Source organism: Schistocerca gregaria, chromosome 7 (genome assembly GCF_023897955.1).
Source record: "Schistocerca gregaria isolate iqSchGreg1 chromosome 7, iqSchGreg1.2, whole genome shotgun sequence".
NCBI lineage: Eukaryota > Metazoa > Arthropoda > Insecta > Orthoptera > Acrididae > Schistocerca > Schistocerca gregaria.
In genome coordinates, this window is record NC_064926.1 from 106,727,044 (window position 1) to 106,754,293 (window position 27,250).

General features: G+C 43.1%; 1 protein-coding gene across 2 annotated transcripts in view; it reads right to left on the reverse strand.

Annotated features, from left to right (window-relative positions):
* LOC126281662 (1-phosphatidylinositol 4,5-bisphosphate phosphodiesterase-like) overlaps nucleotides 1–27,250 on the reverse strand; it is a 465,757-nt gene that overhangs the window by 238,923 nt on the left and 199,584 nt on the right. For both annotated transcript variants that reach the window (XM_049980809.1, XM_049980810.1), the window contains exons 5-8: nucleotides 25,794–25,873; nucleotides 24,485–24,620; nucleotides 24,211–24,311; nucleotides 5,861–6,027 (exon numbers count right to left, since the gene is read on the reverse strand). In XM_049980809.1, coding sequence (XP_049836766.1) covers nucleotides 5,861–6,027; nucleotides 24,211–24,311; nucleotides 24,485–24,620; nucleotides 25,794–25,873 — 484 coding nt within the window. The remainder of the gene's footprint in view (nucleotides 1–5,860; nucleotides 6,028–24,210; nucleotides 24,312–24,484; nucleotides 24,621–25,793; nucleotides 25,874–27,250) is intronic.

Here is a 27,250-nt window from a genome sequence, read left to right on the forward strand (position 1 = left end):
GAAGTGGGTGCTCACAAGGAATGAGGTTGCCATGGGTTATCCACGCATTGCCAATGCAGAGCTGGCAGAGAACAACAGAGTCCTTGTGAGAGGCCCGCATGGAGGATTTCCACACATTCATAATCTCCTTAATGGCATGCAGTTTGTTGTGCGTATTGAGATTAAGCCATTCCAACTCCCAAAGCTGAAAAACCTTGCAGCATAATAGTGATCGTAGGTCAGTTAGGGGGATGGTACTCTCCAGAAGCGGTTTCCGTGTACCCTGTTTCAGCAGCAAATTCATTTCCTGGGATTCTGAGTTGGTCTGGGGTCCACACAAACACCACGGCATGACTGGACCATTCCAGGGCTTAGATGGACTCTTGGATGGTCGCTACCAAAGGATGGCAGGGGTAGCACTGGTTGATAGCTTGTAGGCTGCTCAAGGGGTCATTACAGAGAAGAAACGACTCCCCAGGGCACGAGCGGATGCGCTCAAGAGCACGAGAAATTGGCACAAGCTCTGCAGTGAAAACACTGCAGCCATCTGGCAAGGAGTCTGTTCAACATGTCCTCCATGAACATACTCATAGCCAACATGAGCATCAGCCATCGAGGTGTCAGTGTAAACCACTTCTCGGTCCCGTTACATGTCAAGAATCGAGAGGAAGTGACAGTGGAGAGCCACGGGGTTAACTAAGTCCTTAGGACCATGTGAAAGTTCCGGGCAAAGCTTTGGTCTAGGTGTACACCATGGAGATTTACGTGAATGGACCTCGAGTATAGGTGGTAAAGGCAAGGACTCCACTTCAGACAGAAGAGATCAGATGTGAACCACAATCGTAAGCCCTGACCTGGGCCTCAGAAGCAGGAGATGAAGCGACGTGGGTGGGAAAAGGAGACGGTAATTCAAATGCTCAGGAGAACTACGAATGTGTGCAACGTAACTGGCAAACCTTGTGCATGCCTAACCTTCAATGGAGGGACTCTGGCCTCCACCAGGACGCTGGCCATGGGACTCATCCTAAAAGCTCCTGTTGCCAGGGAAATGCCGCAGTGATGCACTGGGTCGAGTAAACGCAATGCTGAGGGCACTGCCGAACCATAAACCAGACTCCCATAGTCAAGGTGCGATTGAATAAGGCCTCTGTAGAGCTGCAGCAGTGTAGAGCAATCTGCACCCCAGTTGGTGTTGTTCAGGCAGCGGAGGGCATTGAGGTGTTGCCAGCACTTCCGCTTCAGCCGATGAAGATGAGGGAGCCACATCAATTGGGCATCGAAAACCAGTCCTAAGAATTGATGTCTCCACTACGGGGAATGGATCATCAGTAAGGTAAAGTTCTGTTTCTGGATGAATGGTGCGGTGCAGACAGAAGTGCAACACACACGACTTCTCGGATGACATCTGGAAGCCATGAGCTAGAGCCCATGACTGCATCTTGTGGATGGCTCCCTGTAGGCACCACTCAGCAATACCAGTACTGCAAGAGTAGTACAAAATGCATTAGTCATCTCCATACAGAGAAGGTGAGATGGACAGCCCGACAACTGCTGCTAGACCATTAATGGCCCCTAAAAATAGAGATACACTCAATACAGAGCCCTGCGGGACCTCATTCTCCTGGATATGGGGGAAGCTATGGGAGGCACAGAAAGTATGGAGCAATAGGAAATTTTGGATAAAAATCGGGAGCGGATTAAGGTTTTTCAAGAAGGATTGAGAAGCAAGGCTGGAATTGAGAAATTCCTGGAAGGTTTGGAGAGGATGATTTTGAGAAAGAGGAGGTGGGTCCAGCTGTGACGGAAGATGGAACTGTTCCAGGCAGTATTCAATTTGGATAGTGTCTTTAATTCTACTCCCAACATCCCCACTGCTGAAGCCCAGGCTATCCGTGATCTGAAGGCTGATCGATCTATCGTCATTCTTCCAGCGGACAAGGGTTCCACGACCGTGGTACTTGATCATTGGGAGTATGTGGCTGAGGGACTGCGTCAGCTTTCAGACAACACTACATACAAAGTTTGCCAAGGTAATCTAATTCCTGATGTCCAGGCGGAGCTTCAAGGAATCCTCAGAACCTTAGGCCCCGTACAAAACCTTTCACCTCACTCCATCAACCTCCTGGCCCCACCGACACCCACACCCCTACCTTCTACCTACTTGCTAAAATTCACAAACCCAATCATCCTGGCCGCCCCATTGTAGCTGGTTACCAAGCCCCCACAGAATGTATTTCTGCCTACGTAGATCAACACCTTCAACCCATCCTTCGTCAAAGACACCAATCACTTTTTCGAACGCCTGGAACCCTTACCCAATCTGATACCCCCGAAAACCATTATTGTAACCATTGATGCCACTTCCTTATACACAAATATTCCACACGTCCAGGTCCTTGCTGCGACGGAGCACTTCCTTTCACGCTGATCACCTGCCACCCTACCTAATACCTCTTTCCTCATTACCTTAGCCAGCTTCATCCTGACTCATAACTTCTTCACTTTCGAAGACCAGACATACCAACAATTAACAGGAACAGTCATGGGTACCAGGATGGCCCCCTCATACGCCAACCTATTTATGTTGATGACATCTTCATGATCTGGACTCATAGTGAAGAAGAACTCCAGAATTTCCTCTCCAACCTTAACTCCTTTGGTTCCATCAGATTCACCTGGTCCTACGCCAAATCCCATGCCACTTTCCTTGATGTTGACCTCCACCTGTCCAATGGCCAGCTTCACACATCCATCCACATCAAACCCACCAAGAAGCAACAATACCTCCATTATGACAGCTGCCACCCATTCCATATCAAACAGTCCCTTCCCTACAACCTAGGCCTTCGTGGAAAACGAATCTGCTCCAGTCCTAAATCCCTGAACCATTACACCAACAACCTAAAAACAGCTTTCGCATTCCACTACTACCCTCCTGACCTGGTGCAGAAGCAAATAACCAGAGCCACTTCCTCATCCCCTCAAACCCAGAACCTCCCACAGAAGAACCCCAAAAGTGTCCCAATTGTGACAGGATACACACTTGTGACAGGATACTTTCCGGGTCTGGATCAGACTCTGAATCTGGCTCTCTAGCAGGGATAACACTTCCTCAAATCCTGCCCTGAAATGAGATCCATCCTTCATGAAATCCTCCCCAATCACCAAGAGTGTCTTTCCGCCGTCCACCTAACCTTTGTAACCTCTTGGTGCATCCCTATGAAATCCCCAAACCACCTTACCTACCATCTGGCTCCTACCCTTGTAACCGCCCCCCAGTGTAAAACTTGTCACATGCACTCTCCTGCCACCACCTACTCTAGTCCTGTAACCCGGAAGGTGTACACGATCAAAGGCAGAGCCACGTGTGAAAGCACCCACGTGATTTATCGACTGACCTGCCTACACTGTGAAGCTTTCTATGTGGGAATGACCAGCAACAAACTGTCCATTCGCATGAATGGACACAGGCAGCCAGTGTTTGTTGGTAATGAGGATCACCCTGTGGCTAAACATGCCATGGTGCACGGCCAGCACATCTTGGCACAGTGTTACACCATCCGTTTTATATGGATACTTCCCAATAACACCAACCTAGCCGCCGCTCATACCTCACCTTTCACTCATCAACATCTTTGCATCTGTACTTCCACCTCGACTGACATCTCTGCCCCAACTCTTTGCCTTTACAAATGTCTGCTTGTGTCTGTATATGTGCAGATGGATGTGTGTGTGTGTGTTTGTGTGTGTGTGTGTGCGAGTGTATACCTGTCCTGTTTTCCCCCTAAGGCAAGTCTTTCCGCTCCCAGGATTGGAATGACTCCTTACCGTCTCCCTTAAAACCCACATCCTTTCGTCTTTCCCTCTCCTTCCCTCTTTCATGATGAAGCAACCATTGGTTGGGAAAGCTTGAATTTTGTGCGTATGTTTGTGTTTGTTTGTGTGTCTATCAACCTGCCAACACTTTCGTTTGGTAAGTCACATCTTCTGTGTTTTTAGATATACACTCCTGGAAATTGAAATACGAACACCGTGAATTCATTGTCCCAGGAAGGGGAAACTTTATTGACACATTCCTGGGGTCAGATACATCACATAATCACACTGACAGAACCACGGGCACATAGACACAGGCAACAGAGCATGCACAATGTCGGCACTAGTACAGTGTATATCCACCTTTCGCAGCAATGCAGGCTGCTATTCTCCCATGGAGACAATCGTAGAGATGCTGGATGTAGTCCTGTGGAATGGCTTGCCATGCCATTTCCACCTGGCGCCTCAGTTGGACCAGAGTTCGTGCTGGACGTGCAGACCGCATGAGACGACGCTTCATCCAGTCCCAAACACGCTCAATGGGGGACAGATCCGGAGATCTTGCTGGCCAGGGTAGTTGACTTACACCTTCTAGAGCACATTGGGTGGCACGGGATACGTGCGGACGTGCATTGTCCTGTTGGAACAGCAAGTACCCTTGCCGGTCTAGGAATGGTAGAACGATGGGTTCGATGATGGTTTGGATGTACCGTGCACTATTCAGTGTCACCTTGACGACCACCAGAGATGTACGACCAGTGTAGGAGATCGCTCACCACACCATGATGCCAGGTGTTGGCCCTGTGTGCCTCGGTCGTATGCAGTCCTGATTGTGGCGCTCACCTGCACGGCGCCAAACATGCATACGATCATCATTGGCACTAAGGCAGAAGCGACTCTCATCGCTAAAGACGACACGTCTCCATTCATCCCTCCATTCACGCCTGTCGCGACACCACTGGAGGTTGGCTGCACGATGTTGGGGCGTGAGCGGAAGACAGCCTAACGGTGTGTGGGACCGTAGCCCAGCTTCATGGAGAAGGTTGCGAATGGTCCTCGCCGATACCCCAGGAGCAACAGTGTCCCTAATTTGCTGGGAAGTGGCGGTGCAGTCCCCTATGGCACTGCGTAGGATCCTACGGTCTTGGCGTGCATCCATGCGTCGCTGCGGTCTGGTCCCAGGTCGACAGGCACGTGCACCTTCCGGCAACCACTGGCGACAACATCGATGTACTGTGGAGACTTCACGCCCCACGTGTTGAGCAATTCGACGGTATGTCCACCCTGCCTCCCGCATGCCCACTATATGCCCTCGCTCAAAGTCCGTCAACTGCACATACGGTTCACATCCACGCTGTCGCGGCATGCTACCAGTGTTAAAGACTGCGATAGAGCTCCGCAAGCCACGACAAACTGGCTGACACTGACGGCGGTGGTGCACAAATGCTGCACAGCTAGCGCCATTCGACGGCCAACACCACGGTTCCTGGTGTGTCCGCTGTGCCGTGCGTGTGATCATTGCTTGTACAGCCCTCTCACTGTGTCCAAAGCAAGTATGGTGGGTCTGACACACCGGTGACAATGTGTTCTTTTTTCCATTTCCAGGAGTGTATTTTTCTGACGTGGAATGTTTCCCTCTATTATAAAAACAAAGATGATGTGACTTATCCAACGAAAGTGCTGTCAGGTCGATAGACACACAAACATACACACAAAATTCAAGCTTTTGCAACCAACAATTGTTTCATCAGGAATGAGGGAAGGAGAGGGAAAGACGAAAGGATGTGGATTTTAAGGGAGAGGGCAAGGAGTCATTGCAATCCCGGGAGCGGAAAGACTTACCTTATAGGGAAAAAAGTACAGGTATACACTCGCACACACACACATATACATCTGCACATGCACAGACACAAGCAGACATCAAAATAACTGCAGAGAAAACAATAGAATATGAGGAACTAACATTGAAATATGGTCCACTGAAGGCCTATAAGAGAGGAGATGTGGAAGAAGCTTGAAGCTACTTTTAGTATGCACATTCCTAAGAACTGGAGGCATTACTTACTTTCCAGCCTTGTCCGCTCATCTGGCTCATATGATGATATTATCTTCTCCACACGTCTTTTGTCATATAGGGGATACAGGATCTCATTCAGTCTTTGATCACGTTGCTTCTCATTGAGAAATGTAATCAACTGTTCAGTACTGATCTTGCAACTTTTGCCTTGAGTGCTGGAACATAATAAGTTATCAATTATAGCACCAAGAATAACAAGGAAGTAAAAGGCTTAACAATTATTTGCTCATGTTGAGGAACACAGAATATAATAAGTAAACATAATTTAGAGCTATATTAAAATGTATTTATTGCTTCCCTACTTGAGCACAGATGCTCATTTTTCCATTGTACTGAAGTACTCGAGACAACCAAATAGCTCATAATCTGCTAATCCCCATTACTAATTACCATATCAACTATAACAACTGCAAAACTGATAGACAAAGAAGTCGAAAAGTGAACCTTGAATTTCAAGCCTTTAGAGCTTTGTATGTAATTCCTCCATACAGAAAAGGGAAAATGCCAAATAGAAAATGCAGATAAGCAGAAAGCTGAAAGAATGAAGAAAAAGTTACTCTAAGCTGTTGATCAGGAAAACACATGGTTCAGATGAAATAATTGGCTGTAGGTGTCTTTTAATGTGGGGAGTGTTCTCTTTATTAAACATTACTGTATACAGGGTGTATCAAAAAGAATCATCTGATTTGGCACATCTATAGTTCTGGAACTACTATATATACACAATGAATTTTGTTTTTTGATGAAAAGGAAAATCAAAAAGCTTTTTCTATTTTCTCCATACCATTTCACAGGTGTTTAATACGGCCCCCTTGAGATGCATGGCATATGTCAGAGTGGTATTCCCACACTACAACAAGCAAAAATGGTTCAAATGGCTCTGAGCACTATGAAACTTAACATCTATGGTCATCAGTCTGCAACAAGCATATCTTGAGTTACTGCAACAAGCAAATCTTGAGTTACAGCTTCCACAGTTGATGTTATGCAATGTCTCAGTTCATTCATTGTTGTTGGTAACAGAGACACAAAAACAGAATCTTTTATAAACCCCCACAAGAAATAATCACATACAGTCATGCCCGGTAACCTTGGAGGCCAGTAATGTAAGGCTGAATAATTTGGTCCAGCACAACTGATCCATTATTCAGTAATCCTTTGATTTAAAAATTCCCACTGTTACAGATGCCAGTGTGGTGGTACCCCATCCTGTCGGTAAATGAAGTCGTTCGAATCAGTCTCCGGCTGCGGGAAATGAAAGTTCTCAAGCATATAAAGATATGTGCTTCCTATAACAGCATTCTTGGCAGAGAAAAACAGACCATACACCTTCCCCAGTGAAAGTACACAAAACACATTAAATTTTGGAGAGTCCCTCAGATGTTGTACAACTTCATTTGGTTGTTCCGTATCCCATAATCTCACATTATGGAAGTTCACCTTTCTATTTAAATGGAATGTTGCCTCACGGAAAAAGTGTAGAAGAAGACTGCCATCCTCCATCTTGCCAAGAACAAAATTAAAGAACTCCACAAGTTGTTCTTTGTCACCTTCATGAAGAGCTTGGAGTAGCTGAATTTTGTATGGTTTCATGTGTAAACGTTGATGCAACACACCAGAGAGACATTAGGGGCATGTTGAGCTGTTGAGCTGCAAGGCGAAAGGATCTCTACAGTGGATGCGTCCCATGTCTGTGTCAGACTCTTGTGGATGACCCATTGATTTTTCCTTACACAATAAACTGTTTCTCAGAATTGTTCATGCCATCATCTAATGATCTGTGCTGTAGGAGGATCCACACCACACCTAGTACAAAATTCATGCTGAACATTTATTCCTGATCCCCACTGAGTAAACAAGGCAATGATTTGTTGACAATAACATTGCTGAAGTGGAATTCTTTGCCTAGAGTCTTGACATTAACCAAATGCATCAACTGAATTGCCATGTCAACTTCACTCCAGACCAGAGCGTGCAACATCACTACCTATTCTGATTCTGGCTTTTGAGGAAGAATGGGCTGCCATTCCTACACACACATTTGAACACCTCACTGAAAGTGTCCACAGCGGAGTTCAAGCCATCATAAAGGTGAAAAATGGACATATCCTGTATTAATGGTTTACTTACTGAAAAACAAATTTTTGTGCTTATGGAACTTTTATTGACTGGAAATAGATTGCAATATGTTGTTGTTGTTGTGGTCTTCAGTCCTGAGACTGGTTGATGCAGCTCTCCATGCTACTCTATCCTGTGCAAGCTTCTTCATCTCCCAGTACCTACTGCAACCAACATCCTTCTGTATCTGCTTAGTGTATTCATCTCTTGGTCTCCCTCTACGATTTTTACCCTCCACAGTGCCCTCCAATACTAAATTGGTGATCCCTTGATGCCTCAGAACATGTCCTACCAACCGATCCCTTCTTCTGGTCAAGTTGTGCCACAACCTTCTCTTCTCCCCAATCCTATTCAATACTTCCTCATTAGTTATGTGATCTACCCATCTAATCTTCAGCATTCTTCTGTAGCACCACATTTCAAAAGCTCTAGTTGTCCAAACTATTTATCATCCATGTTTCACTTCCATACATGGCTACACTCCATACAAATACTTTCAGAAATGACTTCCTGTCACTTAAATCTATACTCAATGTTAACAAATTTCTCTTCTCAGAAACTCTTTCCTTGCCATTGCCAGTCTACATTTGATATTCTCTCTACTTAGACCATCATCAGTTATTTTGCTCCCCAAATAGCAAAACTCCTTTACTACTTGAAGTCTCATTTCCTAATCTTAGTTATTGACTGACCACCCTACAGCAGTTGGCATATTGTTTGGAATGATTTGTACAGACCGGATCTAACACCCAGGTGCTGCAGAACCCCATCACATTTTTTTACCGGGTGGGACTTGCATGAACTGTGAGCTTACATCAGAGCAGCAACATCACACTTTAATGAGGACATGGAACTGGAATATCACTTAGATAACTTGTGTGCTACAGACAGGGCACGCATTTACGGTGATCATCCATCCCTCTGTTTTTTTGTGGTCATCATTTTTCTAGCTCTGTTCCGAATTTTTTCAAAAGTAATTTGGAACACCTGGATTTAACAATTATGAAATGATTTATCCTGAACTATATGTTCATTTCACCTATATCGGAATGCTGTTACTGAAAGGGTATTTTCCCAAATGAGTATGTTGTAGGAACTACGAAAGCAATGTTAGTGACTAGAAAGAATTATTATGAAAATTGAATGTTTTCATAAGGCTTTTGAGAATACAGACATGCTGAAGAAAATTTATATGACTGATAAATATTGTATGCCTGCTTACACTCGTTCGTCTTAGACGGTACTAATAACATATAAATTAATGCACTTTTTGTAACAAATTAATGTGATGGTTTGCCTTTATTATGATCAATTTGGACTTTTTTTCCAATATTACAATTATTTAATGTGTCCCGAATTTGACTTTAGAAAATGTGGTCACCCTGATACACTGAACTCTGCTAAGTGGCTACTAGAATCTTAGGTGCATATGAACATTGTGCCACAAACTGCGCTTTTCTACTAACCCCATTTCCTAAATATATGTGATCAAGGTAGTAAAGACTTCATTATTGAGACAATGGGAAGCTGCTGACAATGGGCAACCGTGAATAGCGCAATGCCACTCTGCCTGCTGGATAACTGAATGCCTTAATTGTCATTTGCCTTCTATTCATTGAGTTGCAAATTAGTATTACATCTGAATATGAATATCTCTATAATGCACTTACACAAAACCTTGCTACTCTCATGTGTAATTTACATGTGCTGATCAGTAGGAGGCATGCATCCACTGGCGTTGTTAGCACTGAAATGCCAGCAAGAAAACATTCCCCCTCTCATGTTCCTGCTCCTCATGGAACATCATGGCCATTGCCCACCTTATCACTTACAGACTTTTAGTGCCTGGGAAAATAATGCAATTTGACACACACGTCCGGGGTTTTTGAAGTTTTTGTCTGGCATCGGCAATTTAAGTGATAACAGGCCTGCCTCGCTGATACATCAGGTTGATTAATTATGTGTTAATGGCATCTGGAACAGTTGAATCCACAACAGTATATGAACCAATTTTAAATGATGAAAAGAAAAATTACTGAATTCAGTTCATCACTAAATGAGCATGTGTACTACCTATGTTAACTTTGGCATACCCCTGAGATATGTCTCCACTTAGGGCAACCATCTGTCAGTATAATGTAGCACTGCTTTAGTTGAGTTAATTAAAGTATTGCAGGCTGGTTTCACTCACAAGAATGAATGGATAGCTCAGTCAGCTAAAACACTAAAGAGTGGTTTCAGTTAAAAGAATAAGTAAACGGTTCAACCAACAGAAGACTATTGATTGTTTTCACTTGACAAGAAAGAATGCATAATTCAATAAATATGCAAAGCTGCAACAGTGTCAAATCTTTTCATTCAATTGCTCTCACTGACTCCCACAGACTGGTTTCATTCGAAACAATGAAGAAGTAGTCCAATTGGCTAAATTGATTGTTTTCATTTGGTTGCTCCTGCAGACTAGTTTCACTAAAAAGAATGAATGAATTCAACTGATATGTATAACTACAACAGAATTAACTGATTGTTTTCCAACAACCGAATGAATCAATTGCTTTCATTCAATTGTTCCCATCACTAACTTTGGTCAGCCGATATGTTCCCAACATACAACAGATAATTATGGATGACTAGATTTTCTTGACTGGTTGTTATTATATGGACTACTGGTATATTGATGCAATGTGACATAACTCATACTTCTTTATTTTATTAGGTTGGTGCATAGGTTCATAGTGTTTTTGTTTTGCATGTTGGTACTTGGTTGCTATGGGTTTATTTATCAATTCTCATTTTTTTTGCCGTTCACTGTTGCTTTTTGAGGTTATGTATTGTCATTTCACATAGTGAGTGGAGCTGTGGGCATTAAAAATGGAGTAAGTGGAGAAATTGCAACATTTCTGACATAGTCCTCTGTTTGAGATCAATACAGGTGTGATAGCAAAGGAGGCAGCCAGAAACATTTGTGTCATGTATGGGGATAATGCCATTGGGCAGAGCATGGCAACAAAATTCTTTGATCATTTTAAGGAGGATTATTTTGACATTAGTGACTCTCCGCATTCAGGAGGAACTTCAGTGTTTCATAAAGACTGTTTAAACATATTAATTCACAATAATCCATGTCAGTGTACTCCAGAACTGGCGAGTGTGTTGAGCTGTAAACATTCCACCACTGTAGACAGTTGCAAGCAACAGGGAAGGTTCAAAAATCAGGTGTATGGGTACCGCATGCTCTAAGCCAAAATCACACAAATTAGCAGGTGGCCTTATGTACACCTCTGATTGCTCATAATCAATTGTCTCGTGAACAAAGCCAACCATTCCCATCCTATATTATTACTGGTGTTGAGAAATGCTGTCTTTATAGTACTGTAAGGAAAAGAAAGGAATGGTTGAGCCCAAAGAAAGCAGTAACTCCCCATGTAAAGACCTGCATGCATCCACAAAAGATATAGTTATGTATCTGGTGGAACAGTGACGACATGGTGCACTGTGAACTGCTTCCCTGAGTTGTAACCATTATGACCGACATTTGCTGTCAACAACTGAGATGTCTTGCAGACACAATCCATCAACAACAACCAGGAAGACTGTGTGAAGTGATGCTACTCCAAGATAATGGCCAACTGCAGTCTGCTAGAGTGACAAAAAACACTGTACAGGAGTTGGGTTGGGAAGTCATTCCATTCCCACCTTATGCGTTTAATCGTCCACCCTCAGATTTTCACCTTTCTTGCTCTTTACCCAGCAACATTCAAGCAACTTCCTTTCCAGATCGAAACATCCTTCATACATGCCTCAACGAATTCTTCACCTCAAAACCACGTGATTTCTACACTCACTGAACCAAAACGTTACCCCAGTACTAGCAGACTGTTGTAAAAAGTGAAGGAGGATACATTATTGATGACGAAAATCTTTCTCATTTGTATCTACTGTGTTTATTAAACTTTTGGAAAAAACGCTATGAACTTATGCACCAACCCAATAGTTTTCACTTGTTCATACATCCCATGATATGACTTATTCACTTGTTCTCCTTCTCATGTGTCCAATTATAAATTAAAAAACAATGACAACTGATCAGAAATTAGGGATAAGACAGCTATAGAATGAAGCTCTGTTTCGAGTATTAGTACAAAATGAATAGGAAGATTGCAATAACAGCAAGTTTAGTACAAAGTACTCTATATGGATATTAGTGTCTTTCTTAAGGTTACTTTTAACAGTTTCCTTTGCTTTACTAATCTCATTTAATCGTTCTTTTCTATTTTCACCAATTTAAGTAGAGAACAGCCCTTCATTATTTAGTCTGTGTTTCTGGAAAGGAGAGGATCCATGTTTGATTCCTGGCACTGCCACGGATTTTTCCTAGAGAGGACTGGAATGCTGTGCACTCAATCTCATGATGTGAACTGAGGAGCTACTTGACTGAGTAGTAGCTCTTATAACTTCAAGTTGAACAAATATATTTCAAGGAAGATGCAATACATGAAAGTCGCAGATCAAGTAAACAGAGTAAGACATGTGCACACTTTAACAGTCAGACCATAACTCAGCCCAAGTCTAGCGGCTGCTTTCTGGCTGGCTGGCCGCATAGGTGACACTGCTGCTGCATGGCTGGCAGACAGTGCCACAAGTAGAGGACACGCGTAATTGCGTGGTGGCACTTTGAAAGATCGGTGAGTCACAACAATTTTCCCCCCATTGAATTTTTTGCACAGGTCTTGATGGAGGTGGCCTGTACATTGCTAATGTCCATAGGTGTTGTTTGACTGGCTGTAAAGTCTCAAGGAAGAGGCTTCCTGTATGGATGGAAGTGTCCTCAATGATAACGGATCGAGATGACAGGAGACGTGGGGGTCAGATCTGCTGGGGCCCCGTGCACCAATCTGCCCATTGTGGCAAGTCTGGTTGTTATAACAGGAGACATGGGTGATGTGTCTGCATCTGTAGGAGAAGGAGGCAAGTAGAGTTGCTCCGACAGGTGATGGTCATCTGGTTCCTGCATGGGCATGTCTCCTGGTGGTGTCACTTCTTGTGCTGGCACCGATATAATGGTGAGAGAACTGCGTTGTGAGTAATGAGAGATTCCAGTATCCCGAGCATGAGATAGAGCTGAAGGTGGTGTAGCAGCATCTGGAACAGGTGTTGCCGGCACAGGAGGCCAAAACTGGTCCGAATGATGCACTGCAACACCCATGTCCATCTGGATTTCTTACAGGCATCAGCCATGGTTTTGTAAGCTGCAGTCAGGACTCCATTTTGGCTGCCTGCCATATCCCCATACCCATAAAAGGTCTTCGGCGATGAACAGGCCAAGCGAAGACACCCTCGGCCGTGAGGTGGAAGGCCGCAGACGATGAAGTAGCTTGCGGGGCTGTCGGCCATGTAAGAGCTCAGCCGGGCTGTGGTCGCCCATGGGGGTGAAACGGTAAGAAGCCAGAAATTGTAGAAGCACATCATCAGCAGAAGAAGTCACGAGTTTCCTCATCTGAGCATTAAATGTGCAGACCAGCCATTCAGCCTCACCGTTTAACTGTGGATGAAACGGAAGGGCCGTGACATGCATGATGTCGTGATGGGCACAAAAATCCGCAAAATTTGGAAGAGGCAAATTGCAGACCATTATCAGTAACAAGAGTAGAGGGAAGGCCTTTCGAAGAGAAAATGTGAGCTAGAGCATGGGTGGTTGCCGCAGTGGTAGGCTACGTGCAACGGACAATGAAAAGAAAGTTAGAGTAGGCGTCAATAACAAGAAGCCAATAAGTACCTAAAAAAGGTCCCACGAAGTCAGCATGAATACGCTCTCAGGGCTTCTCAGGCAAAGGCCACGATGACAAAGATGACTTCGGGGTGGCGGCCTGTGACGCACAAGGGCCACAGGCAGTGACCATGTGTGCGATTTTGGAGTCAGTGCCAGGCCAGTACACATGACTGCGCACCAGAGATTTTATGCGAGAGACACCCCAGTGCACTTGGTGAAAGACACAGGTACCACAACACGCGGCGAAGCATTGTCGGGGGAAAGGAGGATGACACAATCCCTAGCCGTGAGGCGGTAGCACAAAGCGTAGTACTTCCGCAATGGATCAAAGTCATAGCGGACGGATGATCTGGCCAATCCTTCTGAATACAGCGTAAAAACCGGGAGAGGGTAGGGTCAGAACACATAGCAGCTGCCAGCCGGTCCCCAGTGATTGGGGAACCTGTCCACAACCCACTGCTCGGCAACATCCAGGTGGAAACACAAAAGTTCATCCCTATCGAATGTCAGCTCAGGACTCATGGGAAGGCATCAGCATTCGCATGTTGAGCCACCAGCCAGAAATGAATCTCATAATTGAAACGAGACAAGTAAAGAGCCCAACGCTGGAGGCGGTGTGCAGCCTTGTCGGTAAATGATGGACGAAACAAGGACACAAGTGGTTTGTGATCCATAACAAGATGAAATTTGGATCCATAGAGAAAAACACCAAACTTATGAAGCGCATAAATAATGGCCAAAGATTCTTTCTCAATTTGAGAATACTTTCGTTGGTCATCTGTGAGTGTTTTGGAGGCATAAGCAATGGGTTGTTTAGAACCGTCAGGAAAATGGTGGGCAAGGACTGCACCGACCCCATATTGAGAGGCGTCCGTGGCAAAAACAAGATGTTGGCCAGGTTGATAAGTAGCCAGGAACAGAGCCTGTTTCAGCATAGTCTTCAATTACTGGAAAGCCACATTGCATGACGCAGACCAGTGAATAGGCACGTTTTTATGCAACAGGCGATGCAACGGCTGAGCCACCGAAGCTGCAGACAGTAAAAACTTGTGATAGTATGCTATTTTCCCCAAGAAGGCCTGCAGTTCCTTAACAGATGGAAGGCGAGGAAGGGCATCGATTGCAGCAACAGTTTGCTGAAGTGGACGAATACAATCCTGGGAGAGTTGAAACCCCACGAACGTGATAGATGCCTGAAAAAATTGTGATTTCTGAAGATTACACTTAACACCGGCAGTCTGTAAGACGTGAAAAAGTGCGCGGAGATTTTGAAGATGTTCATCAGTGGTGCAGCCAGTGACAACAATGCCGTCCTGGTAATTTATACACCTAGGGACAGTGAGCAATAATTCTTCCAAGAATCGCTGAACGAGAGCATGGGCGTTGGCAACCCCAAATGGCAATCGTTGGTATTGATAGAGGCCGAAAGGCGTGTTAAGGACCAGAAACTTCCAGGAAGCAGCGTTGAGAGGAAGTTGATGATAAGCTTCTGACAGGTCAAGTTTAGAAATACACTCCTGGAAACTGAAATAAGTACACCGTGAATTCATTGTCCCAGGAAGGGGAAACTTTATTGACACATTCCTGGGGTCAGATACATCACATGATCACACTGACAGAACCACAGGCACATAGACACAGGCAACAGAGCATGCACAATGTCGGCACTAGTACAGTGTATATCCACCTTTCGCAGCAATGCAGGCTGCTATTCTCCCATGGAGACGATCGTAGAGATGCTGGATGTAGTCCTGTGGAACGGCTTGCCATGCCATTTCCACCTGGTGCCTCAGTTGGACCAGCATTCGTGCTGGACGTGCAGACCGCGTGAGATGACGCTTCATCCAGTCCCAAACATGCTCAATGGGGGACAGATCCGGAGATCTTGCTGGCCAGGGTAGTTGACTTACACCTTCTAGAGCACGTTGGGTGGCATGGGATACATGCGGACGTACATTGTCCTGTTGGAACAGCAAGTTCCCTTGCCGGTCTAGGAATGGTAGAACGATGGGTTTGATGACGGTTTGGATATACCATGCACTATTCAGTGTCCCCTCGACGATCACCAGAGGTGTACGGAAAGTGAAGGAGATCGCTCCCCACACCATGATGCCGGGTGTTGGCCCTGTGTGCCTCGGTCGTATGCAGTCCTGATTGTGGCGCTCACCTGCACGGCGCCAAACACACATACGACCATCATTGGCACTAAGGCAGAAGCGACTCTCATCACTGAAGACGACACGTCTCCATTCGTCCCTCCATTCACACCTGTCACGACACCACTGGAGGTTGGCTGCACGATGTTGGGGCATGAGCGGAAGACGGCCTAATGGTTTGCGGGACCATAGCCCAGCTTCATGGAGACAGTTGCAAATGGTCCTCGCCGATACCCCAGGAGCAACAGTGTCCCTAATTTGCTGGGAAGTGGCGGTGCGGTCCCCTACGGCACTGCATAGGATCCTACGGTCTTGGCGTGCATCCGTGCGTTGCTGCGGTCCGGTCCCAGGTCGACGGGCACATGCACCTTCTGCCGACCACTGGCAACAACACTGATGTACTGTGGAGACCTCACACCCCACGTGTTGAGCAATTCGGCGGTACGTCCACCCAGCCTCCCGCATGCCCACAATACGCCCTCGCTCAAAGTCCGTCAACTGCACATACGGTTCACGTCCATGCTGTCGCGGCATGCTACCAGTGTTAAAGACTGCGATGGAGCTCCGTATGGCACGGCAAACTGGCTGACACTGACGGCGGCATTGCACAAATGCTGCGCAGCTAGCGCCATTCGACGGCCAACACTGCGGTTCCTGGTGTGTCCGCTGTGCCTTGCGTGTGATCATTGCTTGTACAGCCCTCTCACAGTGTCCGGAGCAAGTATGGTGGGTCTGACACACCAGTGTCAATGTGTTCTTTTTTCCATTTCCAGGAGTGTATAATGGAAGCAACACCCCTGAAGCAGTGAGACGATCCACCTCCCGTTTGACCTGATCACGAAGGAAACAGGAATAGGCCGAGCCCAAAAAAACTTAGACCGAGCCATGGGTTTGAACGTGATATGAGCTTCAAAGTCATTTGCACAGCGTAACCCAGGAGGAAAATGGGACAAAAATGTCATCGACAAGAAATCCAATTGAGCACATGGAATAGCATCAGAGATGATACTGACAGAGTCATCTATGGAGAACCCAAAACCGCGAAAGGCATCGAAACCAAAAAGATTCTCCGTGTTACTATGGTCGACCACAAATATGGGAACAGTGCGAATGACAGATTTGTAAGATTCCTCAGCATCAAATTGTCCCAAGAGAGAAATCTGCTGTTTATTGTAAGTCTGTAATTGACTAGTGACAGGTGACAGCATTGGAGAATCCAACTGAAGATACGTCTGAGAGTTGATGATAGTAGCAGCGGAATCACTATCCACCTGCGTACAAACATCTCGACCAAGTATTTGGACAGTGAGGAATAACTTCCCCAATACAGAAAAAGTACAATTGACAGACAACACAGAATCAGAATCAGCGTCATGTTCATGAACATCATGTATGCGGTCGGATTTTGCAAATGGATGACCCATGACCCATTTTTTTTTTGCATTTGTGACACACAGCCCAATGTTGTGGACAATCTCCTCGTGAATGTTTTGTAAAACACTGTGCACATGAAGGAAGTTGCCGTGGGTTTTGCTGCAGTTTCTTAGCTGTTTGTTTACGGTTAGGCCAAGGCTGCACTTGGGAGGGTACTGCGGCCACATCGGCCGGTGGGGACACACCACACGCTTTGCCAACATCAAAAAGTTGTATTTCCCCGACGTCGCCCTATGCCTCTATTTGCGCTCCAACGGCGCGAGAAATGTCAAAAGACTGAGCAATGGATAGGACTTCATCTAGAGTCAGATTTGCCAACTGAATGGCATGTTGCCTAACTTCTTTGTCGGGTGATGATCTGATAATAGCACTATGGAATTGGCGTAGGATTCTTTGTGAACTTCAGTAATAAACTGACACTATCTACTGAGTCCGTGATGCTCAGCAGCCCAAGTGCGATGGGATTGAATCAGTTGTTTTTGACAACAATCAAAGGTAACACAAGAGGCTACCACATGCATTTGCTTTTGAAAATAGATGGACAGAAGTGAGCACATTTCAGCAAAAGACAAAGATGCAGGATCTTTGAAAGGAGCCAATTGTGACAACAACTGATACCTTTGAGGTGTAATCCATGAAAGGAACAGAGACTTACATGTTTGTTCGTCCGCGACGTGAAATGCCAATAAGTGCTGTCGAAGACATTTTTCGTAATCAGACCAGTCTTCCGCCATCTCGTTGTAAGGTGGAAAAGTAGGTAGAGACGGCGACGAGAGACGCCCCGCATTTGATGCTGTGACAAAATCATGAATCGTATTTGTGAGAAGCATTTGCTGTTCTATGAGACCTTGCAATAGTTGCTCTAAAGCAGACATGGAAACATGTGGGTCAACAATGGAAAAGAAAAATTCCATCCTCATTACCAATTGTTTTAACTTCAAGTTGAACAAATATATTTAGAGGAAGATGCAATACATGAAAGTCACAGATCAAGTAAACAGAGTAAGATGTGTGTACACTTTAACAGTCAAATCATAACTGAGTCCAGGTCTAGCGGCCGCTGGCTGGCTGGCCACTTAGGTGGCACTGCTGCTGCATGGCTGGCAGACAGCGCCGCACGTTGAGGATGCACGTAACTGCGCGGCGGCACTTTGAAAGATTGGCGAGTCATAACAGTAGCAACTCCAGATCACAAGAACTGACAGTGTCCAGGAGAGTGATGTGCTAAACCCTCAACCCTCCATCCACATTCAGACATTCAGTGACGTCGTCAGCAGAAGCTAATAAGGCCAGGGCCTGTGGATGGAGTAGTATTGGTCTGAGGTAGGTGACAGAGGATTTATTATCACTATGTAAAGACTTCATCAAGCAAGACACAGTTGTTATGCTGGGTGGGCTGGATAACAGTACTGAGAGAGAGTCTGGGAACAATATAGTATGTGACTTGTAAAAATTTCATCAGCACTGAGACAAGCTAAAGTTGACTTCGTATCTTTTCTGGGATGACGTGACCAATCTCATTTGAACTGTTTTGTTGGGAGAGTTAATTTGGTGTTGGAAAGCTGCTAATGTTGGCTACAGGATCACATATTGGCACAATTCTTGTTGATTCCTGGGATTATACTAGGCATGGCTTCCTCCTCAACAGGAAATGGAAGGATAAACTGGCTGGGCTAATAACAGAAAACTTAAAGACGGGTGGAACTGACATAAGTAGCACAGTACCAGAAGTTACAGAGGAGAACTTTTTTAGGGTATGGAGGACAGAAGTAAATAAGATTTTGAGAGAGACCTGGATTGAAACAAAACGTCAATTTGAGAAAGAAACTAAACAGCATAATTCTGGCAAGCTGCATCAGCATTTTCAGCAATCAGCAGAAATTTTATTTCCACAAATTTTATCTCAGCCATTGTGAAAGCCTAGCTATCATTATTGCATCAAAGTATTTTAGATTAATAACTAAAATTAATAAACTACTTGCGGTATAGATACGTTAACGTTTTGCGGTCTAGCTGCGAGCTATGCTCGCAGTCCCTGCAATAAGCGTTGCTGACAAGTGACATGCTATGCCCACAGTGACGTAAAAAAATACACAGAAAAAAAACTACGGGTTATACTCGCAGTTTGTGTGTTTTGTTATGTGGCTTGATGGTTTAGTTATGCAAAAAATCTACTACATAGCTGCACCAACAAGAGAAATGTTTGTGTCTCTAGATTCTGACACATCCACGTGTAATCAGTGCCGGCAAGATGTCTTATACTGATATCGCTTACACATGAAGTATTTTTGGATGTTCTGTTCAATGATTCAGAGTCTGGAGGAGCATTTTGTGACAATTCTGAAGATGACAGAGATATTGCCGATAATTATAACATATTTACTAGAATTTCAACTTTGTGGTATGTTGAAACATGTAAGAAATAGTAGGCTGCTTGTTCATGTTTGCTATGTATATCTCATGTAATATATTTTGACTTCTAATGATAATACAGTTTATCCAGTTGTACATATGAGTTATTTATATGCAAAGGAATAGCTTCACAATGATATTGAAATGACGTCTCAACAGGAAACGTGTACAATAGATCGCAAATTTTGGAATGGTAATTACTTTCAACCTCTCTCTATGGTGGACTATTATCCAATGTGTGATGTTGTGCTGTGCATCCCAGAACGCTTTAACTATTTCACATGAAATAATTTGTAAAAAAAAAAAAAAAATAGTAATGTAATTTAGCTGTGCATTGTGATTTTTTAATAAATACCTTTCAGTTGTTTTTATAAAACATAGACAAGTGCAATATTCTTTCTACCTACAATAAATCCTACCATAAAACTCTTATTTTCTGCATTTCAGGTACAAAATTTTGATATCATAGCAAATTTAAGTGACGTTGGTAACTATGATGTGGTATTTCATTTTAAAGTTTAAAGTACAGTAGTAAAACAGAAAAAACTGCAATGATTTATCTGTAACCATTCCTGAACTACGATTTTCTTGAAAAGTGACAAAAAAAACCAGTCTGATGTGCTGGAATGTCATACTAAGTCCCAGAACTTAAAGTGTTAAGTTTCACTTTCTCCAGAATTCTCAACATTTTTTAAAAAAAGGTGGTATACAGTTGGCTTTTTAATCATCTGGTAGCATAATATATTGTTACAGTCACAGTTCATATTGCTCAAGGATTCTGATACTGAGAAACCTGTCTGCACACACAATGAGAATTTACTTAATTCATTACACAGTAAATTACAGACCACTTGTATATTTAGTGATCTACCAAAGGCATTTGACTGTGTAAATCACAATATACTTTCAAGTAACTTAGAATATTATTGTGTAGCAGGAAATGCAACAAAATGGTTCAACTCCTATAACCCTGACAGGAAACAAAGAGTGTTAAAAAAGGAAAGAGACATGTATTAAGCTATCAGCCAACATCCACCTGGGAATGAATTACATTTGATGTTCCAAAATATTCCATATTAGGGCCTTCACTTTTTCCTGTTCATATCAGTGTCCTTTCATCAGTGGCACTGTCTAGTTTGTTCCGTTTGCAGATGATACAGATATTGCAATAAACAACGAATCACATAAAGCCTTACAAAGATCGGCCACTGAAATTTTCATGGATATCATTCCTAGACATAATGGTTCCTAGACAATTCTTTGTCACTAAACTTTGAAAAACACACTTTATACACTTCATAATTTTTAAGAGGTTTCGCACCAATATATGGCTACAATACCGAACAACCAGACAGAAAAAGTTGACGCATTAAATTGTTGGAATTACTGCTTGATAATAAGTTAAACCAGAAGCATATAACAGAATCCCTGAGGCACCTACACCAATTTCTTTTTACACTGTGAATGTTGTGAGACATAGTTGATATTAAAAATAAAAAAAGCTACCATATTTTGCTTACTTTCATTCCATAATACCCTGCAGGATTACCTTTTGGGGTAACTCATGCACCCAAGCAAAAGTTTTTGGGATCTAAAAATGTGTAATGACAATTACCTGTGATGTGAACTCAAGAACATTCTGATTTTCAATAACTTCTGTTCACCATCATTGTGCCGACACTTGTCATTACATCGGAACAATAACAATTTGTTACACATGGCTGATGTCGCACATCAGTCAGCATACCCAAAACCCAGGAAACACTTAGGACTATGAAGTATGGTTCCTCTAATGTTACATATGATGTGCAGTCTCGTTGAAACAAGTGGTGCAGTCTACTTATAAACAAGACATCAGAAGTTTCACTAGTGTGGTACTATTTGGGAATGTTTATTTGGCAATAAGGGGCTCCAAGTGGCAGCAGTGTTGTTTCCAGGTTTTGATTTCTATGTAGCTCCATACTCTTCAGCCATACTATATATATAACATTACAAGATCTGATGCCACTGATTAATCATGGCAGGGGAAAACTTGTTGGTAAATATACAATGTAGTAAGTTATGTAAAGGAAGGGCAAGTTCCCATCTCTGGAGTTCTGACAGGTTGGTGTCAGTGGGAAGTATCCAGATAACCCGGACAGTGTAACACTGTGCCAAGATGTGTTGGCCATGCACCAAGGCATGTTTATCCACAGGGTGATCCTCATTACCAACAAACACTGTCTGCCTGTGTCCATTCATGCGAATGGACAGTTTGTTGCTGGTCATTCCCACATAGAAAGCTTCACAGTGTAGGCAGGTCAGTTGGTAAATCAAGTGGGTGCTTTCACACGTGGCTCTGTCTTTGATCGTGTACACCTTCCGGGTTACAGGACTGGAGTAGGTGGTGGTGGGAGGGTGGATGGGACAGGTTTTACACCGGGGGCGGTTACAGGGGTAGGAGCCAGAGGGTAGGGAAGGTGGTTTGGGGATTTCATAGGGATGAACTAAGAGGTTACGAAGGTTAGGTGGATGGCGGAAAGATGCTCTTGGTGGAGTGGGGAGGATTTCATGAAGGATGGATCTCATTTCAGGGAAGGATTTGAGGAAGTCGTATCCCTGCTGAAGAGCCACATTCAGAGACTGATCCAGTCCCGGAAAGTATTCGGTCACAAGTGGGGCACTTTTGGGGTTCTTCTGTGGGAGGTTCTGGGTTTGAGGGGATGAGGAAGTGGCTCTGGTTATTTGCTTCTGTACCAGGTCGGGAGGGTAGTTGCGGGATGCGAAAGCTGTTTTCAGGTTGTTGGTGTAATTGTTCAGGGACTCCGGACTGGAGCAGATTCGTTTGTCACAAAGACCTAGGCTGTAGGTAAGGGATCGTTTGATGTGGAATGGGTGGCAGCTGTCATAATGGAGGTACTGTTGTTTATTGGTGGGTTTGATGTGGACGGACATGTCAAGCTGGCCATTGGACAGGTGGAGGTCAACGTCAAGGAAAGTGGCATGGGATTTGGCGTAGGACCAGGTGTATCTGATGGAACCAAAGGAGTTGAGGTTGGGGAGGAAATTCTGGAGTTCTTCTTCACTGTGAGTCCAGACCATCAATAAATCTGCACCAAACTTTGAGTTCGCAGGCTTGGGTAACCAAGAAGGGTTCCTCTAAGCGACCCATAAATAGGTTGGCGTACGAGGGGGCCATCCTGGTACCCATGGCTGTTCCCTTTAGTTGTTGGTATGTCTGGCCTTCGAAAATGAAGAAGTTGTGGGTCAGGGTGAAGCTGGCTAAGGTAATGAGGAAAGAGGTTTTAGGTAGGGTGGCAGGTTATCGGCATGAAAGGAAGTGCTCCATCGCAGCGAGGCCCTGGACGTGTGGAATATTTGTGTATAAGGAAGTGGCATCAATGGTTAAAACCCACATCCGTTCATCTTATCCTCTCCTTCCCTCTTTCCTGATGAAGCAACCGTCGGTTGCAAAAGCTTGGATTTTGTGTGTATGTTTGTGTTTGTTTGTATGTCTATCAACCAGCCAGTGCTTTCAAGTCACATCATCTTCGTTTTTAGATATATTTTTCCCACGTGGAATGTTTCCCTCTATTATATTCACAACATTAATTTGAGTGAAATATAAGAAACATATGATATACATGACCAGAAATAAGGGAATAGAAATTGCTATTTTGTGTGTGTAGTACTCTTTGATTTGAGACATTAGCTTATATCAGCACTCAGTAGGAATAATTTAAGATAATGCTTCTATAGTGGCACCTATCAATGTGTTCAACCTGCTTAAAACTCATTAACAAAGTGTTTTCAAAGGGGAAAAGAGAACCAGTTTTTGAATAATGCTGAGGGAAAAAGAGAGTGGGGGCTGAGAGGGGAGGGGCGAGTGAGTGAGTAAGTAAGAGAGAGAGAGAGAGAGAGAGAGAGAGAGAGAGAGAGAGAGAGAGAGAGAGAGAGCACTAGGAATGACATCTCTTGAAAAAAATTCCATTTGTTTGGACACTGAGGAAGTTTAATGTTTTTATGTTAATTAAGCTTACCATTAAGAACATCATAATTTTTATGAAGAATCTTTGTAAATAATATAAATAAAAACAGTGACAATGAGGACAAGGAAGAAAGGCATATTGTAGAGAAGGAGAATATAAAAAAAAATGTTTTAAAAGTCTGCATGACATGACAGTGAGGGGAGGGGATGGAGACAGGCAGTGAAGGACAGATTTGATAGAGTTGCTGTATGTGTATGAGAGAAGGGCAACAATACAGCAACGTATGCACATTTGTGAGGGTCTCACAACTGTATTTTTTCAAGGGTTGATTAATGAATACCTAAAATAATTTGTTGCTTGCAGATTTTTTAAATAGCATCTGTCAGATAACTTTAAGATTGCTGTAACATGTACTAGCGACAATGACTGTGCGACATTAGTATAAATACTGTTATCTGTAATTCAATGTACCATACTCACATTGATTGGAAAAGTTCTTCAATGTCAGTTCTTGGACAGATCTTGTGGTACAGTGCATAAAACTTGTTGAATGTGAAATCTGCCGCATCAATTGAAGCATGCTGTAAATTTAAAAAAATTACGAATATTGTTACATTCCAGTCTGGATTTTCCATTTTTGGAAAATTACAAGTACAATGTTTATTCTACTGAGCTCATTCGTAAGCAAAGATATAACCTTCAAGAATAGAAAAATATGCATTAAAACATGTCATTATCAAATAAGGTAACCTACTTTTCTGTGGGGCAGGCCCAGCTCAGATAGACATTTGTAGACCAGCTTCTCTGTTTGTCCAGATGCAAAAGTTTTGGCCACAACTCTAACAGGAACTTTGCCCTTGGGATTCACGAGCAACCGAAGACGCATCCAGCTGAAGCATGAGACATATACTTTTTGGCAGAGGAAATGAAATGATAAGAAAAAAGTCTTTAGGATGAATTCATGCAGCATAGGTTGTCTCCATAGTAGACTGAAATAAGTTGTAAAGATGCCACACCAAATGACCTCTAGTAACATTTACAGGTGAAATAAAAATCCTTTACACTCTTTGTTTCTAAGACAGCTTCATTATAATTGTAGGCTTCACCGAATCATTCCATTATGACTGAATGGTTAAAAGTGAGTGAGTGAGTGATTCTGGCCTTTCGGATTTCCTCACAATCTTTGGTTAACCGTATGATTTTGGATGCATAGCTGAGTTGCTATTTCCATTATCATGCAATGTGTTTCAACAATCAACCAAGTTATCTTCATCAGGTGCTGTGAGCTGCATTACTATGTGTACTGACGTCCAGACAGTGAATACGCATAACAATATTTGCAGCACCTGAGAAAGACAATAAGTATACACATTATTTAACTCTACAGAATCACAAACCAGTCAAAGCAGAAGACAAAGGGGATGCTGTAGTCTCCCTGATTCTCATAAACATCATCAACCTGTTGGAAAAAGCACACAAAAGAGACACTTTTGTTGCAAGCACTGTTTCATGGGATGCTGTACACTATGCACCTGTGAATTACATCATTATTGGACATGAATCTGAAACTACCACTTCATTATTTCAGTTGAAAACCTTCCATGTGTTTTTGAAATCTCTATGGATTAGTAAACATGTTTTCAAACTCAGAAGTCAGTCACCAGTTCACCTGGCTAGAAGGTTTTTCAGCTGAAGATGCTGCAGCTACATCAAAAACACACATGAGGTGAATAAGGGACCTCTGAGAAAGAATCAAAATTTATCTCCTTTTATTTAATAAATCCACACCTAAAACTAGTCATATTTACTTGAACAATGGCAGAATCACCATATTTTATAACAGAAGAATCAGTTGTTGCAGAGAGTACAGTTTATTACAGTACTAACACAAATAAATAAGCACAAAAACACCACATGTTTTAATCTTGTGAAATAAATTAAATAACAAAGAATATTAGTGTTCATATTATGTCTTAATCATTCTGAAGAAAAGCTATTAGAAAGTTAGTAAAATTTTAATGGCTAGCATGCAAAAATCTGTACTTTACATTGGAAAAACTTACTGTTTCTTTAAGCACATCATTGGGCATATGTTGTCTGCTTTCACATTGTGTGTGATTTTCCTCAGCCCATCTAACCAGACCTAAAAAAGTGGCAAATGAAATATTTAAGTCAGAAACATGCTGTCATACATATTGTAGTCAGTTGTTCACTAAAAATCCTCCTCACAGGTATCTGATCTCGTCTAGGAAGTCCCTATGGAAGTGATACTGATTGGGTTAATGTATTCCTACATTCCTCACTCAATACTGATTCTTGAAACATCACAAGCGGGCTTTTGCAGCATAGTTGATGTCTATCATCAAGCATCTGCCACCTGAAGTACTCAGCTTCTCCTTGTTACATTCCCACCAGTCAAACAAACCTTCATTGTATACTTTAAATACCCCCTGTTAGTTCTATTTGATACAGCTTTCACACACTTGAACAATGTAGTAAACTGTGTTGTGTAAATATTTTACAACCCAAATCTTTTGTATATTGCTTGCCTTATGGAAGTGACATAACTGACTAATTGATATGTGTCAAATGCAGTGTTTCTTTAACTCTGAGATGCTCTTTGAGCTTTCAGTGCTCATTGGCTTGCAAATGTATTCGGTTTGTGATTTGTGGCTGATTAATAAAAGAGAATATTGTCATACCAATAATGTGTGTATGTGTTTTACATGTAGACTGTAGCATTCCTATATAATTTGTGCCCCCGAAGAAGAAACTGTGTTCTTGCGAATAGGTTATTTGCCATGATTCACATGGATAAATTTCTTTATGGGCAACATGAATAATCTAGTGCATGCCATTGAAAGTGCCATCCAGGACATTAAATATGAAACTGAAGTTCTGCAATGGCCTTCTCCTGTATTTCAACCACTGGATTCCACACCACACGCTGAACGAACTTGGAGCAATGTGCTAATACCCATGCTGGTTTTGTCATCACCAGTTACACTGATGCAAGCACTGATCAATGCCTCCCACAGCCACACTGCACTGTCAAGTTACATTAAACCCACATGAACATGCTATTGGTGCTGGTTGCTCAGCCTGAATCAGTACCATCCACAAGAGCAAAAGACTTTCTGTCAGCTTTCATGATCCTCCCATATCATGTTTACAATTACAGGCTCTGCCATGTATGCCCAACCAATCAGATATATGTTTTGCAATCACAGAAATTATTTTTCCCACCAACAAGTCTGTGATGACCCCGAATAATTAACTTTATCAATCAGAAACCTCGAACAATGAGTGACCTCTTTGATGTCAGATATTATCTTATGTCTCTCTCCAACATGCCTACAACATTCTCAAAATGGCACTGGTCTCACATTGCATAAAACCAACACTTCAAATGCTCATGTAGATTCTTAGCATAAGAAGTATGATGATAAGACACCATCTGAATTCTGGAGACAATTGGTCAGAATGATTGATGTATCATTTCGGATGCACTGCTACTATA